The sequence below is a fragment of the Drosophila ficusphila genome, unplaced genomic scaffold (genome assembly GCF_018152265.1).
Source record: "Drosophila ficusphila isolate 14025-0441.05 unplaced genomic scaffold, ASM1815226v1 contig_198, whole genome shotgun sequence".
NCBI classification, from domain to species: domain Eukaryota; kingdom Metazoa; phylum Arthropoda; class Insecta; order Diptera; family Drosophilidae; genus Drosophila; species Drosophila ficusphila.
In genome coordinates this window covers 1,740,163-1,754,245 of record NW_025064092.1, presented here as the reverse complement: position 1 = coordinate 1,754,245, position 14,083 = coordinate 1,740,163, and the positions used below count along the sequence as shown (strand labels likewise).

The window sequence follows — 14,083 nt, the reverse complement described above, 5'->3', positions numbered from 1 at the left end:
AAAGTAATCGATATCGGCGGCTGGCGCTGAACGGTAGATGCTATCGATTGCCATGTTTTGACAGCTGTTGTTCAAATGGATTTGTTTATCCGAAAGGAATTGACGCTGAGCAGCGGTACCCAGCTGGAGGATGTGACGCCGCACTGCCAAAAGTTACTCACATGGCTGCAATCCTTTCAGGAGGAGTTCCGTTCCGAGCACCGCCACCTGCGGCTCAATCCATCTCTGATTGAATCCCTGTTGAAGGCCCATTTGTACCTGTTTGAATGCTACGAGCGCTTCGGGGATTCGTTGGCGGATCGCTGCGACTCCCATGGCTTTTTCGCGGGCATTTCCAGTATGGAAGAAAGAAGGCAATATATCCGAGAGCTGTGCACAAACATTGTAAATACTAAACGGGGAGAAGAGCATGCACCGCTTCTCCACCTGATGCATCGTACTTTCGCCGAAGTCCAGACTGTTTGGAGTGTTATTCGCGACCTGGACTGGTCGGAAATTCGGCAATCGGAAGCCCTGGCCTGCAGCGATCTCATCAACCCCGATCTCCAGCAGATGCGTCGCTTGGTAAAGAGAATTTGCCGCTTATCCAGCCTTCAGCAAATTGAAACCGCTGTGCAACGCTCAATGGAGCTAATAAGCTTCGTGGTGTGGATCTATCTCTTCCGGGAGCCCAGGGATAGTAGCATCCATTCCGACTGCCACCTTGTGCGTAACCTAATCTGCGACACCCTAACGGAGGGTAGAACAAGCGCTTGCTCCGGTTTCCTGCACAATATCTACCGCTTTGTATCAGAACCCGGTAACGAAGTGAGATTCTGGGCTTGTCTAGAGCATGTCCGTCTGGCTGGCAGCCTGATTTCCTATTTAATCGGCAGTTGGAGCTGTCACCTACCCTTTTTCGATGTGGAAGAGATGCAAATGAACGCCGAGGCTCCTGAACTAGGTATTGCACAATTGCCCGTAGACAAGGCCACCTATGTGACCCATCTGATGCTGGCCGTCCGATCCCCATGTCGCCAACAGTTCAGCCAGCAGCTTCGCACCCTCCTGCCCACAAATTCCTTAGCTTGCCTGCTGGACCTGCTCAATAAAGTGGCCTTCGTTTTTAGTTAAAACTATGCTTTTAATCAGTTTTGGGCAAAAACTCGGAGTTGTCATCAGTCAGGCGGATCACCTTTTCGCCCTTCTCCGCCAGGATTTCCTCGATGTTGCGCTTGCCCTCCAAATCTGTAAACCAGTTCAAGTTGTCGGCGATTAGGTGGTGATTGGAGCAGCCCTCGCATGTCACAATAACAACGCCTCGCTGGTAGGCGATCTTCGAAATAGTCTTCATGTTCCGCGTCTGGCAGACCTTGCAGGTGTAGATCAATTGCATCTTCTTCTCCAGCTGTGCCAAGGGAACGGTATTGGAGGCCACCGTCTCATCTGCATCTTTCTAGAAAGGAATATTCCTTAAGTTTCAGCTGTATTTATTTGTTCCAAACTTACCACCGGTTTGCTGTAGTGTATGTTGCGGCAAATGCACGTGTAGTTGTTGTTGTTGCTGGCCCCAACAACAGCTGTTTGTGTTTTGGTTGACAAATATTGCAGTTGAAATTGCAATTGTGGAGGTTTTATACTCTCGGTTTGTGTTTTTCCCGTAATTGCAAAAAGTTTGCGTCCTACTTCGAGGGCTCTGATTTTAAAAAGTTGTCTCAGGGCGCTCATTTTTGTAATTGTTTTTGATGTTATTTAATTCGATCAAAGTGTGTGAAATAAAGTTGGTCTTTTGGGGATGATAGTTTTGCTCTTCATAATAACACGTGAATTACAACTTTTAAGCATCGCTTACATTTTAATGTTTTAAAATGAACATAAGCTAATACTATAACAAAAATGTGATATCCCTGCTTATTTATAACATTTTTTTTTTGGATCTAAGTTGATTATTAAAAATATTTATTTTAATAGTCACGGTTTTACCCCACTCGTGACTCGTGCACATCGACAGTATCAGCTGGTCCTACCTCACGTGATACTATCGACAGAAGTGTCATCACCATCTGGTTGTAGCACTCATAATATTTTCGAATTTTTTTGTCGAAATTGTTGAGGAAAACAAATTATATAAAGCGCAGGAAGTGATGGCGACACGCGTGGTGGCAACGGCGACAGTGCGTGCAGTCAAGGGACGCAAACTGATTCCAACGCGAGCCGCTCTGACCCTGGTAAGAAATCGCGAACTGATGAAATCGGCGCGTGTTGCTGATGAAGTAACAGTCCTATTGATCCAATGCTGATACCCCAATCCTTTGCAGACTCAGGCAGCGGTGCTGCGCATCAAGACTCTGCTGCAGGACAAACCGGATATGGTAAGTGACTACTGTCAACCAAAAATTTACTAATTTAAATGCCAGATATATGTACATACATACATATGCCTTCAAGGGCTATTACTCCATATAGCATCCCAAACTCTTTAAAGTCTTCCTATAGGCTATTGGATGTGAATAATTAAGACAATAAGGGTCCCAAGCTCCTTACCCTCTTTGTTATTAAGTTTTGGATTCTATTTTAAGTTTATTAATTAGTTACTTTAAATTATATACCTCAAGTACTGGGTACTCGAACCATAAAAAAAACCTCGAAGCGCACAAGTTTTAATTTACTGATATGTTCCTGCAAATAAGAAGAAAATCTTTTTCCCTCTGTGTCTTAACAGTACTGCACAGTTGTTTTTGCTTATAAGAAACGCATTTCTGATAAGAACTTTTAATTGTTGCTGTATTTCGGTTCTAAGCTTTGTAAGTCCTTAGTCAAGCAAGATACTTCTTGTTCTTTGTACCTTAATCTACCTAGATATACCCTCCCAACCAAAAAATTCTTTAATAGCCAGTAGAACAATTACTTCTTTTAATCTTAAGTAATTAAATGGAAGTCTAATATATTGTTTTGCCTAGGTCGGTTTAAAAGTTGGCGTCCGACAGCGAGGATGTAATGGTCTGTCTTATACGCTTGACTACGCCAGCCAAAAAGGTAAGCCATGGTGCACTTGGAGTATGTCAGTAGAGAGCCAATACTAAACTTGCTTTGATAATACTTTGCCAGCAGATAAGTTGGATGAGGAGGTGGTTCAGGATGGCGTCAAGGTCTTTATCGACAAGAAAGCGCAACTCTCGCTACTAGGTAAGTCTCTTCCAAAAATGCCATTGAAAGACAGTAAATTAAATTGTTTATTCCCTCAAAGGCACTGAAATGGACTTTGTGGAAACGAAGCTGTCCAGCGAGTTCGTGTTTAACAATCCGAACATCAAGGGCACTTGCGGCTGCGGCGAATCGTTCAGCATGTAAACCGACGGAGATCCGCCGGCACCCGCCTCGCAGACCTAAATTAACCAAGTTAAATGCAGTACGCGGCCTGACCTAGTAACTCTCATTTCTGTGTTGGCAAAAGCACCGCATCCTATGTAAATTTTACTACGCAAACGAATTCTAAATGTTAAGTTGTGTTTTATAGTTAAATTTTTAGTTGTAGCGCTAGGTAAGTGACCCAACCCGCTTCCTGGCCGCAGGCTGGCAGTTTGTCCTTAGCCCTAGTTGAATATATAGACAAAGGAAAGTTCTATAAAAGCTTGCTGTCGAATTTTATTGTGTACAGTCGAAATACTAAGTCTAAGTTTATACTATCGCTGATTAATGCCCTGGACTCCGTATTCCTCGTAGTCATCGCGCGTGTAGACGAACTCGTCGAAGTTCGGACTGGTGGCCACCTCTTTGCCGCCGTACCAGGCGTAGCGCACCGGATCCTCTGGGCATATGAGCGACACCTCCAGATCATCAGGCACCAGCGTGCGCAAGTCTCTCTTGAGACGCGGTAAGAAGCCGGGGAACTGAGCGCTGCCGCCCACAATAAGGATGTTGAGAAGCAATTCGCGATGCGCCTCCCAAGGGCAAGCCTTAAGGCAATCAGCCACCGCCTCCGGAATGCCCACCTGAGGCACTCCAATGTCCGAGGGATTGAAAAGCAGTTCGGGCACTGTAAAACGTTCATTGCACAGCGGTACCATTTGCTGCTGATTCTCGTCCTCGCGCGGTTTTCCCGGCACACGGACATAGCCACGTTTAACGGTCGTGAAGTCTGGTAGGACATAGTCAACCAAAATCTCGCGTCGCCTTTCATCCGATTGATGGACACGCATTGTCTGTTTAAAGTCCTCAGCCACGAAGCAAACATCCTCCTTGATCTGGTTGACTACATGACTCTCGTCCATCACGTTTAGATGACGATACGAGATCAGCTCTTTGAGGTGATTGGTCAGCGCTTTGCCACCCATGTCGATGCGACGGATGCCCTCGAGAACACGACGACCGAGGACAAAGGGAACGATATGGGTGAAACTGTAGCCGACATCAATGATAATGCAGTTGAGGGACTGCATTGTGGTGCGCTCCTCGCTGTCTGCAACGTAGTTAAATGCGGCCAAATCGGCGGCAGTGGTCTTGTACACGCCAGCCGTTCGATACTCTTCAAACAGCATCTCCAACATCGCCTCCTGGACACTCTGGAAGTTCATCTGCGGCTCGGTGATGACGATGTTTCGGTTCTCCAGCGTACAACCGATGCCGTCCTTGCTAAAGATATAGTCCCATACCGTTTTCTGGGTATCCCAGTTGAGCAGATATCCGCGCTGGAATGCCAGGATGTAGAAAAGAGCAGAGGTGTCCCGGCATTCGTCGATCTGATTGCCGACGAAGGCGCGACGCCGCTCGCTCTTCGCTTTCATAATGCAGTTGGGCACCACCTGGGGCTCGTCCTGGCTGGCCAGCCCCACCTTGGCCGTGTACGCCCCGTTGTCCAGCACCACCACTGCGTTGGCCATCACTATATCATGTTCCGTGGACAAAACAAAACTTCATCCGCAACAAAATTCAGTTTGCTTTAGTGATGACATTATGAAGCGATGTTTCTTAAGAGCTGGACTTTACACGATAATCGATAGTGCTATTGATGGTATCGGCGCTTACTTCTTTACGCTGCTATTAAGATGGGTACCTATCGAAAAATCAATTTTAAAATAAGACGTTAATAATATCATATAAAATAGTTCTTAAACTTGGTTGAAATTGCTTGTAACATTTAGAAAATATTTATTGTTAAAGTGGTAATGGGAATTATTTATTAGTTTATTACCCCGCGAAAAAATTCAAATTAAAAACACAATTGGTTAAAATCGTTTGTGACATCTGGAATCAAACGGTAACAATGCTATATTTTGGCCAAAATACGAACTTATTACAAAACCTCACAAATAAGCCAATGTGCTATTTGGGAATCGAGGCGGCAGGAGCCGCTAAAGGAAGGACTTCCAGCTTATGTGGGTCATTGTGATCGCTGATGAAATGCAGCACCTCGAAGCCCACCTCCACCATGATCAGGATTATGATCATCCACTCAAGCCGGATGTGATGGGCGTCGTTTAGGTTGTGTGAAACCAATTCGGCCAGCTCAACGCAATGATTGATCTTTTCGTTCATAACCTTGGTGCGTCGCGTGATGCTGAAGTAGGAGCAGACCTGCAGATACAGCGCCTCAAGTTCCTCGCGATCCCAGTAGAAATCGGGGGCATCCAAAAGATCCGACGACAGGTTAATCACATGACGGAGGGCAAATAGTTCCCCAGTTTTTCGTAACATGGCCGCCCGCGAGATTCTCAGCCGGCGGCCCCGTTTTAGATCCTCAGTAAGATGTTCTATCGAGTCTATGTAGCGATCCAGGGTCGCCTCCCAAATGCCCAGCTTTATGGACTGCGCCATTGCATTGGAGAAGGTGTATTTATACAGGAAACTATCCGTATCGGCGGTCACAAAGAACTTGCCATTTTGAAAGAATGCCCGCGACGTGCCATTAAAGTCGCTGCTCTCCGCCACCAGATCGCCCTCCACATCCACCGCAGTCGACGGGATATACGTGTATGGCATCACCTCGCTCTCCCCGTGGACCAGAGCACTCACATACGATTCCCGCTCGAAGGAGCGCAGGAAACTCAGCACATTGTTTGTCTCAATATCGCTGCAGTTCCAAAAAACCACTGAACCCTCGCGGAAGAAGAATATCTCTCGCGGCTGCTGGCCCGTCGGATACTTGGCCGCCACAAAGAGCACATTCTGCTCCACGTCCAGGTTGTCGGTGGAGAAAAAGCGCTTTGTTTCGTAAAGATTTTGTTGGCGCAGTGCTATTTGCAAATCCTCCAGATTGTATTCCTCTGCAGTTGTATAGCCGCGCGCGTTTAGGAAGCCCAAAGCGGACAGTTCATCGATGGCCAGACGCTTTTTCCGTATGATCCTGGTACGAATGGGCGATAATATGGACTCCAGTCGTTCCTCGGCCAACGGCTGTGGTTTAGCCTGCGACGGTGATTGTTTCTTTGGGTTAGATGCTCCAGATGAAGCAGAAGCTGCCGACGCAGCCGCCGAGGTGGTTTCACTGGCCAGCCAGCGCCTTCGGTTCATCATCAAATGCGACTGGAGTTGCTGGCGGGGCATTCTAAGGCCGCGTAGGAGCGTCCGCTCGAGTCCCAAGCGTGCGAGGTTCATGGCCATTTCCTAAGCGTTGATTTATACTCCAGAATCAACTAGTTGGCCATTTCTGCTCGAGCGGTTCGGTAACGTATTTAGTGGCTATAATATATAATAGTTAGCCGGCAAGGTGCGTTCCGATTGTCCTTTGTTGTGATTATCGAATTCGATAGGCGGCAGTTTATTCCCTATCCGTCTGCTTTTTTCGGAATAGATATTTACGATAGCTAGATATTTTATACCATTGCCGAAATCAACATGAAGAAATATTATGTAACATTTAACGTAAATAAAGAAATATAATAATTTTCAGGCCCTAACTGACAACCAAATCAACTAAATTTTACTGAATCGGCATCACTATGCTTTTAGCGATAAAAATCGAATTTTTCCAACCAACCGCCAACACTGTTGCGATAACGATAGTCAGCAGCTGTTTGCCTTGTTCCCATTAAATCACTTTGCACCCCAAACAGGGGAAAACAAAAACCCAGTAACTACCCAACAAACAGCACGTGCAGTGCCTGGTTAAGGACGCACTGCACCCGGCGAAAAGTACAAAGGGCAACACGAATGTGCAACCGCCTAATAGCGACGTAAAATGAATGCATTGCGCAACATCTTCGCATCGCGAACGCTACACAACTTGCGCCAGAATGGACTAAACGCGATCCTCAATAACACCCAACAGCAGCAGGCTGTGGACGCTCTACCAATAACCAATGAACCTGACCTGCAACAGTTAAAGGCATCGCGCCCTGCGCCACTCTCAATACCGCGCTCCATACTTGATGCCTGCCATTTTACGGCCAAGCCGTTCGATTTGGGACGCACTGCCTCCGGAAACCAGTCCAGTGGCTCCCTATCACCAACCACACTTAAGCGCTTCAGTCGCATGCAGCGCCGCATGGAGCTGGTGTACCGCTGCAAGCTGTGCAACACCCGCAACACGAAGACCATCAGCGAGGAGGCCTACTACAGTGGCGTGGTGATTCTCCAGTGCGACGGCTGTGCCGTCGATCATCTGATCAAGGACAATCTGGGACTATTCACCAGCAGCGATGGCGATAGCAGCATCAGTTCCGGCATCAGTACCAGCAAAAACATCGACCAGGTTCTGGCCGATCGACATGCCCGCGTCCGGATCATCAAGGTGAACGAGCACGGCGAGCTAATTTAGAAGCGCACTCTAGTCAAAACGAGGCATCAGCACAGGAGAACCTCCTGGTGCCCGTCGTCAACCTGCGAATCGTGTCCGAGGTGGACACACTCGGCCATGGTGGCACATTGAACCCAGCACCCAGAGTACCCAATTACAAAACCGGAATCCCTCATTTTCAGCCGGTTGTATATAATAATTGTACTGTAATTGTTGATTGTTGCGGGCCGTGAGTAATGCCTAAAAAGTGATTAAAAGAACGCCCAGTTCAAAAGCTGAACCACATAAAACTGCTATGACAAAATCTGTTGTTCCTTTCTGGGAAGTCTTATCGGAGTGCACAGAAAGAAAAATCAACGCGATAGAGGATGTGTGTTCGGTGAATTATGTTTATGTTTGAAATTGTAAATCGAATGTTGCCATCTTATGTGAACAAATACAGAAGTCTTCTTCATTTAATGTTTTTATTTGCGTTACCATTGTGCTTTTCTTTCTGTGTACGCATAAGCATGCTATATATTATACGCTGATAAATGTGTTTACCCATAAATAGAAATCGCGTCTAGTCGAAATTCGACGAATCTGGAGAGCCCTAGAAGCCAGTTGAAGCCGAGGGGCTCGGTGGCGGTTTGCTAATTGATCGGATCGATCAAAACACAGCCGGGGTGCTAATTATCGCAACAATAAAAAATTGGCACGCTGCCGCCTTTCCCACCCGATGGTGAAATGTACCGGGTGGTATTGCCATGGCGCTAGACTATAGTGTTTAAATATAAAGCACGCCCCTGTCGAGTGATCGCTTCTACGTCTTAGAGGCCGAAATCCAGACACTTGCGATGACTCTAACCAAGAGAGATAGGCCTTCAAATGGGTTAACAACAGCAGCTTTTTGAAGCTGGCTACGGCACGTGGCTGGAACTCGGAAGGGGTTTATGGTAAATCCGGAGGGCATAGAACTCGCTAAATCAAACATTGCAGCCATTGCTGTACCCAATGTTATGTACATATATAAAACCTTCTAACTGTTCAAAAAATATTTGAATATACAAAATTCAAAGATAAGTTATTGTGTTTAACAGAAATTCAAACATATTAGTTTTATACTGAGCAGGCGTAGAAAAGATATTGCTACTAAGCATGACTTGGCAATTTATGTGACGTCAAAACAATGAAAACAAATTATTTAAATTGTATAAACAAGCACGACAGTTCCATAGTATAGCTTCCACCACTAGAGTCTTGACTAACAGACACATATTTCTACCAGACGTGCGCCAACAACTGTAAAGATAATGACGAAGACGTCATGGGTTATCTTTGGAGGCAAGTCAAGTGGAAACACCCATTGAAAAGTCTTTAAAAACAGCGTTTTTCGGCTGAAAGCAGCAATAAATAGATCGAGGCTTTTAAATAAAACTCATAGGGTTTATTGTTTTGTTTTTAAATTATTTAAACCTATTTATTCGAGAATACTTCGAATATGTGTGTGTATATTGTATCTTACTAAAATCTCATTTGATATTTCTAGGATAAATAAAATTGTGATTTGTGTTTTTTCTCTTTTCGCTCAGTTAATATACATGTTGTTTAGAAGACGCTTCTTATGTTTTAAAATATTTATTATGATGCTAATTTGTTTAAATATTTCGTTCTTATCGGATGAGTTTCTCTTTGCTTTTTGTAGGTTGTGTTTTTACCGTCTGATTCTCCTGGAAGCGCACTTTTGTTACGATTCTTGTGTTTTCTAATCTCCCTCTGGCTTTAAAGGTTCCCCTTGTTTTTGTTTTTTCGTTTCCTAGTTGCTGTTAACTATTTCACAATTTGTTTGAATGATTGGCTTAATCCGAAGGAAACCAAGACGATCCGTTATCGTCGAACGGACCTTGATAAGCGGTCTTCGATTTTGGTTAATTTTGCAAAAGTAAGCGGAAATTGTGCTAAATGAACTTAGGCTTAAATGAAGCATCGCCCGGCAGCAGTGGGCTCTCGTTTTCGTATGCTATATTGCCACGGCTATAGCTATTCATGCTGTTAACAGTTAGTCGGCCTGCTCGAGTTATATATTTACAGGTAGGATTACGAGTACGGTTACAGTTACATTTACAGGACGAAGCGGCGTTATTTTCGAGAACCAAACTCGCCTCGAAATGTATTAAAGATTCAGTCGTTCGCGGACAGTGCGTTTCGTGGCCAACGGGCAGTGGCAATTGCCTTATGACTGCGACTCGCACTGCACCTTACATTTGTGTGTGTGTGGATTTCGTTTTCAGGGGCTTAAACATATTTGTTTTTTTTAGTAACTTAGTAACATAGTTATTGCTGTTTAATTATCTGCTGCAGTTTTCTGTTCGGCTTTCTCTCAGTTTGATGGCAAATGGTTGTCTGCACTTTATGTTTTGCATATAAATATATAGTTAGTACATAGAATACTTTACGAAATACTTAGTTCTGGAATGCATCGACCCGCTCACATCGATTTTGGGGGTACGGGGAGGAATGTTTACAATTCTTACATGCTTAATTAAACTATTTGTATTGAGTGTTTTGGGGAGAACTCGAAATTGGCACAGAAATGTTAAGTATTTGTTATTTATTATAAGTACCGCTCTATCCCTCTCTATCATTCTGGCCCTTCCTATCTCTCTTTCTCTGTCTATTTGAACCTAATCAAAACTCATTGGGAAGTGGGTGGAAGTTTTCGACATGTAGCTTAAACCTAAACTTGCGTTCATGGGCGTTGTTAAATACTTTTGCTTTTAAGTACGACTACAGGTAAGTGTGTTTATATAAAATACAACTAAGTCTAGGTTACAATCAAATTATTATATTAAACAAAATAATACAATACAGCCTGATTGCAATTTCGTTTCAGTCAAACCTAAGGCTTTCCTACTCATTAAAGTTCGAAAACATTTTGATAGCAAACGCGTTTGTTTAAGTTTCCTGACTATAAGAACCTTTGTCTTCCAACCGAATCGAAATGCAAAGGGGGCTGAACATTGAGTGAGTCTTAAATTAGTATAAGTAAGCTAAAGAAAGCTAACTAAGCTGCCTGAATTACTGGCAATTTAAAGACGTTACAGTTGCAGTTTCAGTTATTCGTAAAACTATTTGACGTATCGACCGCGACCGCGTCCGCGGCCACGACCCCGCCCCCGACCGCGGGTTTTGGCCTTGGACCAGTCCCTGTCCTTGTCCCTCTCCCACTCCCTATCTCACAGACTGCTACGACCCGAACGCCCCACAGCGCCGACGGCTCCATTGGGTCGATTGTGCCGCCGCTTGTGCAGATAGAGTCCGGCCGCCTGGGCGAACGCCGAACCGCATATCTGGCACACGTAACGCTTCACCTTGTCGTGGATCTGCTTGTGGTTCTGCAGATTCTTCGTCGACTTGAACGTCTTGCCGCAGATGTCGCACTTGAACTCCTCGTTGCTGTAGTGCTGCTTCAAGTGCTCGAACAAACTGTTGCGCGCCACAAACGATTTATTGCACTGGGGATAGTCGCATTTGTAGCATCGCTCCCGCTCATCCTGGTGGACGATGCGATGCGCATTCAGGTGCCCCGGCGTGGCGAAGCTGCGGCGGCACACCTCGCACCCATACGGTTTGGCGATGTCGCTGCCGCCTCCGCCCATCCGGTCTTCATCGTCGACCATGCCCTCCGGGGACTTTGAGGCATTCGCACCGCCCGTCCTTCTTCGACGGCCACCGCTGCCTCGGGATTCCTCGCCTTCGGTTGCTATCTCATCGTCCGCCGGACCGCCATCCATGATGCTGTGATTCAGCGCCAGCGAGGGCAGGAACAGCTCCTCGTTGTGCCGCCGCAGGTGCTCCTCGTAGTTGGCCTTCTCCCGGAAGCTGGCCGTGCACAGTTCGCAGTTGAACTTCACCTCCGCGACGCCGCCCAAATGCAACTGCTTGTGGCTATCGAACTCCTCGGCGTTGTGGAACTGAATGCTGCAAATGTTGCAGTAGTAGCCGCCACCCAAACTGGGCTGATGGGTCAGCATGTGAAGGTCCAGTTCCCTGAGTGTTTGCACAATCTCCGGACAGTGCGGGCACTTGAACGGCGGTATGTCGTCGTCCATAAAGTGCATTTGATCGTAGTATATATAGTTGGCAATGAACTTCTTTCCCAGACGCTCGCTATTCAGCCGCTCCATCTTCTGCTTGGAGTAGTCGAAGCGCAGCTGGGAGATGCGCTTCGAGATCTGGATGGTGGTCACGTCGATCAGCTGCTGCAGTTCAATGGCCATCTGGTGGAGGCCCTCGCCGCGCCGCTCCTTGCTGCGGTAGTCGGGATCGAAGCGGTTGTAGAAGCACTGGTACCGCTTCACCATGCTCAGGAGCTTGGCCGTCGATGTGTCGTTCCAAATGGCCGAGAAACGGCGACGATAGGAGGTTTCCTGCCAAAAGAAACAGTTTTATTTATTGGAAAATGCTTACTTAAAATTAATTTCTGGCAAAATGCAGCATTAAAACATTCTCAGCTAAAAACAAAACAACAAAAAAACATATTAAAATAGATAATGAAGGGCAACTAATGTTTGCCAAATTTATCAGATCGATTTTACTTACCTTGACTACGGCATCGGACATTTTGTCGTTATAGCTGTACACCTCATTGAGGAAGTGCAGCTCCTTGAAGTACCACAGCGTGCTGATGTTGGTCTTCTCCAGGGCCATCCGATTGCACTCCCGCTTGTACACCGTCCGCAGGTTGTCCCACTTGCGGGTGATCGCGTCCTTTGCCAGGGAGATGTTGAAGCGGCTCTTGAACTCCAATACGATCCAGTCGAGGAAGCGGGCGCGCTTCACGCGATCCCGGAACTGTGCGTTGCCGTGGTCCCACAGAAAGGGGTTGCGCTGATACGAATGGATGAGGAACTGTATCATCTTGCGGTCCTTGATGTGCATTGTCACCTCCCTGTCGCGCTAAGGGGTGGCAAAATAGTAGAACAATCATTACAGAACACGGTAAATGGAAATAAGGGATTATTAAGGGTGGAAGAAATATAATTGAAAATTGAAATTGTTAGGAAAAACGTATTATTTTAACTAATTTCAACTCTAAGAACTATTTACTATTTTATTAAAATAGTTATTAAATACGAGCAATTAAATACGATGCAATTTTTAGGATGAAATGCAAAATTATGATTACTTTATGTGAACCAATGACAATACCAATAAGACTCGACATACAACCTATTCAAAATATGTTACCTACGTAAAGCTTTTTTGGGGGATTATAAAATAAAAGACTGTATAGAAATAACTTACTCCCAGTAGCGACTCCTCCACCATCTCATCATAACTGAGAAAATCAGATTCGGGGCCAAAGCCACCGTGATTGGCACCATCGAAGCCGCCATAGTCCATGTACTCTCCGGAATTGTCATCCATGTAGCTGTGGTCCGGATCGCCGTAGTCGTCCAAGGAGGAGTCACCGTCTCCGGCGATAAGACCTCCGCTGGGGATGTCCACCTGGCGCGGCTTTGTTACCTTCTTGCGCGCTCGTGACTTGGAGCTGACCACCGGAGCATCGCTTTCGGGCAGTATGGCCTCGTCTTCATCTTCTCCGGCGTCGGAATCATGCAGCCTATCGTCATCGTCCTCGTCGGCAACTACATCGTCGTCGCTGCAGGGCAACTCCTGAAGCTCCTGTTTGATGACCATCTGCGGCTCCAGGAGTGCTGTGTCCGCATCCGTTAGGTCCTCGATCTCGTGGAAATTGGGCATATCCCCGTTTCGACTGGACAGGGACATGGGCTCGCCGAGATTGTAAGAGTGACGCGAGGCGGGATTCGCCACGGACTGGTCGCCCAAATGGACCGTCTGCATGTGGCCAATGAAGGAGTCGAAGTAGAGGAACTTATCGCTGCAGAAGATGCATCGCAGGGCGAAGTACTGGAAGTCCTCAGTGGCTGTCACCACTCCGCAGTCCTTCGTGCAGTGACGGAAAATCTCCTCGTCGTTAGTACGTGGATACGCCAGGACACTCATCGTGCCGCCTGGGAATCCTCGGCCTATCTGGTGCACACTGGCAATTTAATTAGGGCTTTCGCTACGCTGCGTTGTGATCGGCGCACTCGAATATCCTGCTTTATTTGACTTTATTTTACTTTATTCAGATTTTGCCAATTTTTTAGTGTTGGTGTATAGAGATGGGGTTTGGGCGCACAGTTGCCTTTTGTTTGCTTATCGGCATCAGCTCTAGGTAGCCCATCGATTACCTATTAGGCTAATTTTGGCAAAATGCTGCGGGAAAGTAGCTGTTTCTAGCGGGAAATATATTGTTTACATGTATCGAGTTAGGTGAATCGTAACAAAACTTCAATGTTATTATCCAAAAAAAATATTATT

The 14,083-nt window shown here is 46.1% G+C and overlaps 7 protein-coding genes across 8 annotated transcripts; 3 read left to right on the top strand and 4 right to left on the bottom strand.

The window, feature by feature from the left end:
- The first annotated feature begins 49 nt into the window (after positions 1 to 49).
- Positions 50 to 1,115, top strand: LOC108094665. Its single transcript, XM_017195376.1, has one exon. The coding sequence runs from the start codon at positions 76 to 78 to the stop codon at positions 1,111 to 1,113; it is 1,038 nt and encodes a 345-aa protein (XP_017050865.1). The 5' UTR covers positions 50 to 75; the 3' UTR covers positions 1,114 to 1,115.
- On the bottom strand, positions 1,103 to 1,929 carry LOC108094666. Its single transcript, XM_017195377.2, has 2 exons — positions 1,489 to 1,929; positions 1,103 to 1,435 (listed from the first exon to the last, which is right to left on the bottom strand). The coding sequence occupies exons 1-2, from the start codon at positions 1,705 to 1,707 to the stop codon at positions 1,124 to 1,126; spliced, it is 531 nt and encodes a 176-aa protein (XP_017050866.1). The 5' UTR covers positions 1,708 to 1,929; the 3' UTR covers positions 1,103 to 1,123.
- Positions 1,930 to 2,011: 82 nt separating this feature from the next.
- Positions 2,012 to 3,609, top strand: LOC108094667 (iron-sulfur cluster assembly 1 homolog, mitochondrial). 2 transcript variants are annotated; one of them, XM_017195379.2, is made up of 5 exons: positions 2,012 to 2,207; positions 2,298 to 2,351; positions 2,940 to 3,015; positions 3,091 to 3,165; positions 3,227 to 3,609. In XM_017195379.2, the coding sequence occupies exons 1-5, from the start codon at positions 2,124 to 2,126 to the stop codon at positions 3,328 to 3,330; spliced, it is 393 nt and encodes a 130-aa protein (XP_017050868.1). In that variant the 5' UTR covers positions 2,012 to 2,123; the 3' UTR covers positions 3,331 to 3,609. The 2 variants fall into 2 exon arrangements, with proteins under 2 accessions (XP_017050868.1, XP_017050867.1); XM_017195378.2 differs by having other exon boundaries at positions 3,088 to 3,165.
- LOC108094664 (actin-related protein 6) lies at positions 3,600 to 4,938 on the bottom strand. Its single transcript, XM_017195375.2, has one exon. It carries the CDS (start codon positions 4,857 to 4,859, stop codon positions 3,663 to 3,665), a length of 1,197 nt encoding a protein of 398 aa, XP_017050864.1. The 5' UTR covers positions 4,860 to 4,938; the 3' UTR covers positions 3,600 to 3,662.
- A 266-nt stretch (positions 4,939 to 5,204) lies between these two features.
- LOC108094663 (required for meiotic nuclear division protein 1 homolog) lies at positions 5,205 to 6,831 on the bottom strand. Its single transcript, XM_017195374.2, has one exon. It carries the CDS (start codon positions 6,577 to 6,579, stop codon positions 5,302 to 5,304), a length of 1,278 nt encoding a protein of 425 aa, XP_017050863.1. The 5' UTR covers positions 6,580 to 6,831; the 3' UTR covers positions 5,205 to 5,301.
- A 146-nt stretch (positions 6,832 to 6,977) lies between these two features.
- LOC108094662 lies at positions 6,978 to 8,177 on the top strand. Its single transcript, XM_017195372.2, has one exon. It carries the CDS (start codon positions 7,157 to 7,159, stop codon positions 7,733 to 7,735), a length of 579 nt encoding a protein of 192 aa, XP_017050861.1. The 5' UTR covers positions 6,978 to 7,156; the 3' UTR covers positions 7,736 to 8,177.
- A 962-nt stretch (positions 8,178 to 9,139) lies between these two features.
- LOC108094661 (putative zinc finger protein 840) lies at positions 9,140 to 13,924 on the bottom strand. Its single transcript, XM_017195371.2, has 3 exons — positions 13,001 to 13,924; positions 12,296 to 12,652; positions 9,140 to 12,123 (listed from the first exon to the last, which is right to left on the bottom strand). Exons 1-3 carry the CDS (start codon positions 13,721 to 13,723, stop codon positions 10,930 to 10,932), a joined length of 2,274 nt encoding a protein of 757 aa, XP_017050860.1. The 5' UTR covers positions 13,724 to 13,924; the 3' UTR covers positions 9,140 to 10,929.
- Positions 13,925 to 14,083: the final 159 nt, after the last annotated feature.

Excerpts from the sequence above, each read along its gene's own strand:
- LOC108094665 (XM_017195376.1), top strand. The coding sequence starts at position 76 with ATGGATTTGTTTATCCGAAAGGAATTGACGCTGAGCAGCGGTACCCAG.
- LOC108094666 (XM_017195377.2), bottom strand. The coding sequence starts at position 1,707 with ATGAGCGCCCTGAGACAACTTTTTAAAATCAGAGCCCTCGAAGTAGGA. Across the intron at positions 1,436-1,488 it reads TACACTACAGCAAACCGGTG|AAAGATGCAGATGAGACGGT; the intron begins GTAAGTTTGGAA and ends ATTCCTTTCTAG.
- LOC108094667 (XM_017195378.2), top strand. The coding sequence starts at position 2,124 with ATGGCGACACGCGTGGTGGCAACGGCGACAGTGCGTGCAGTCAAGGGA. Across the intron at positions 3,016-3,087 it reads TGACTACGCCAGCCAAAAAG|CAGATAAGTTGGATGAGGAG; the intron begins GTAAGCCATGGT and ends ATACTTTGCCAG. Across the intron at positions 3,166-3,226 it reads AGCGCAACTCTCGCTACTAG|GCACTGAAATGGACTTTGTG; the intron begins GTAAGTCTCTTC and ends ATTCCCTCAAAG.
- LOC108094664 (XM_017195375.2), bottom strand. The coding sequence starts at position 4,859 with ATGGCCAACGCAGTGGTGGTGCTGGACAACGGGGCGTACACGGCCAAG.
- LOC108094663 (XM_017195374.2), bottom strand. The coding sequence starts at position 6,579 with ATGGCCATGAACCTCGCACGCTTGGGACTCGAGCGGACGCTCCTACGC.
- LOC108094662 (XM_017195372.2), top strand. The coding sequence starts at position 7,157 with ATGAATGCATTGCGCAACATCTTCGCATCGCGAACGCTACACAACTTG.
- LOC108094661 (XM_017195371.2), bottom strand. The coding sequence starts at position 13,723 with ATGAGTGTCCTGGCGTATCCACGTACTAACGACGAGGAGATTTTCCGT. Across the intron at positions 12,653-13,000 it reads TGGAGGAGTCGCTACTGGGA|CGCGACAGGGAGGTGACAAT; the intron begins GTAAGTTATTTC and ends GCCACCCCTTAG. Across the intron at positions 12,124-12,295 it reads TGTCCGATGCCGTAGTCAAG|GAAACCTCCTATCGTCGCCG; the intron begins GTAAGTAAAATC and ends TTCTTTTGGCAG.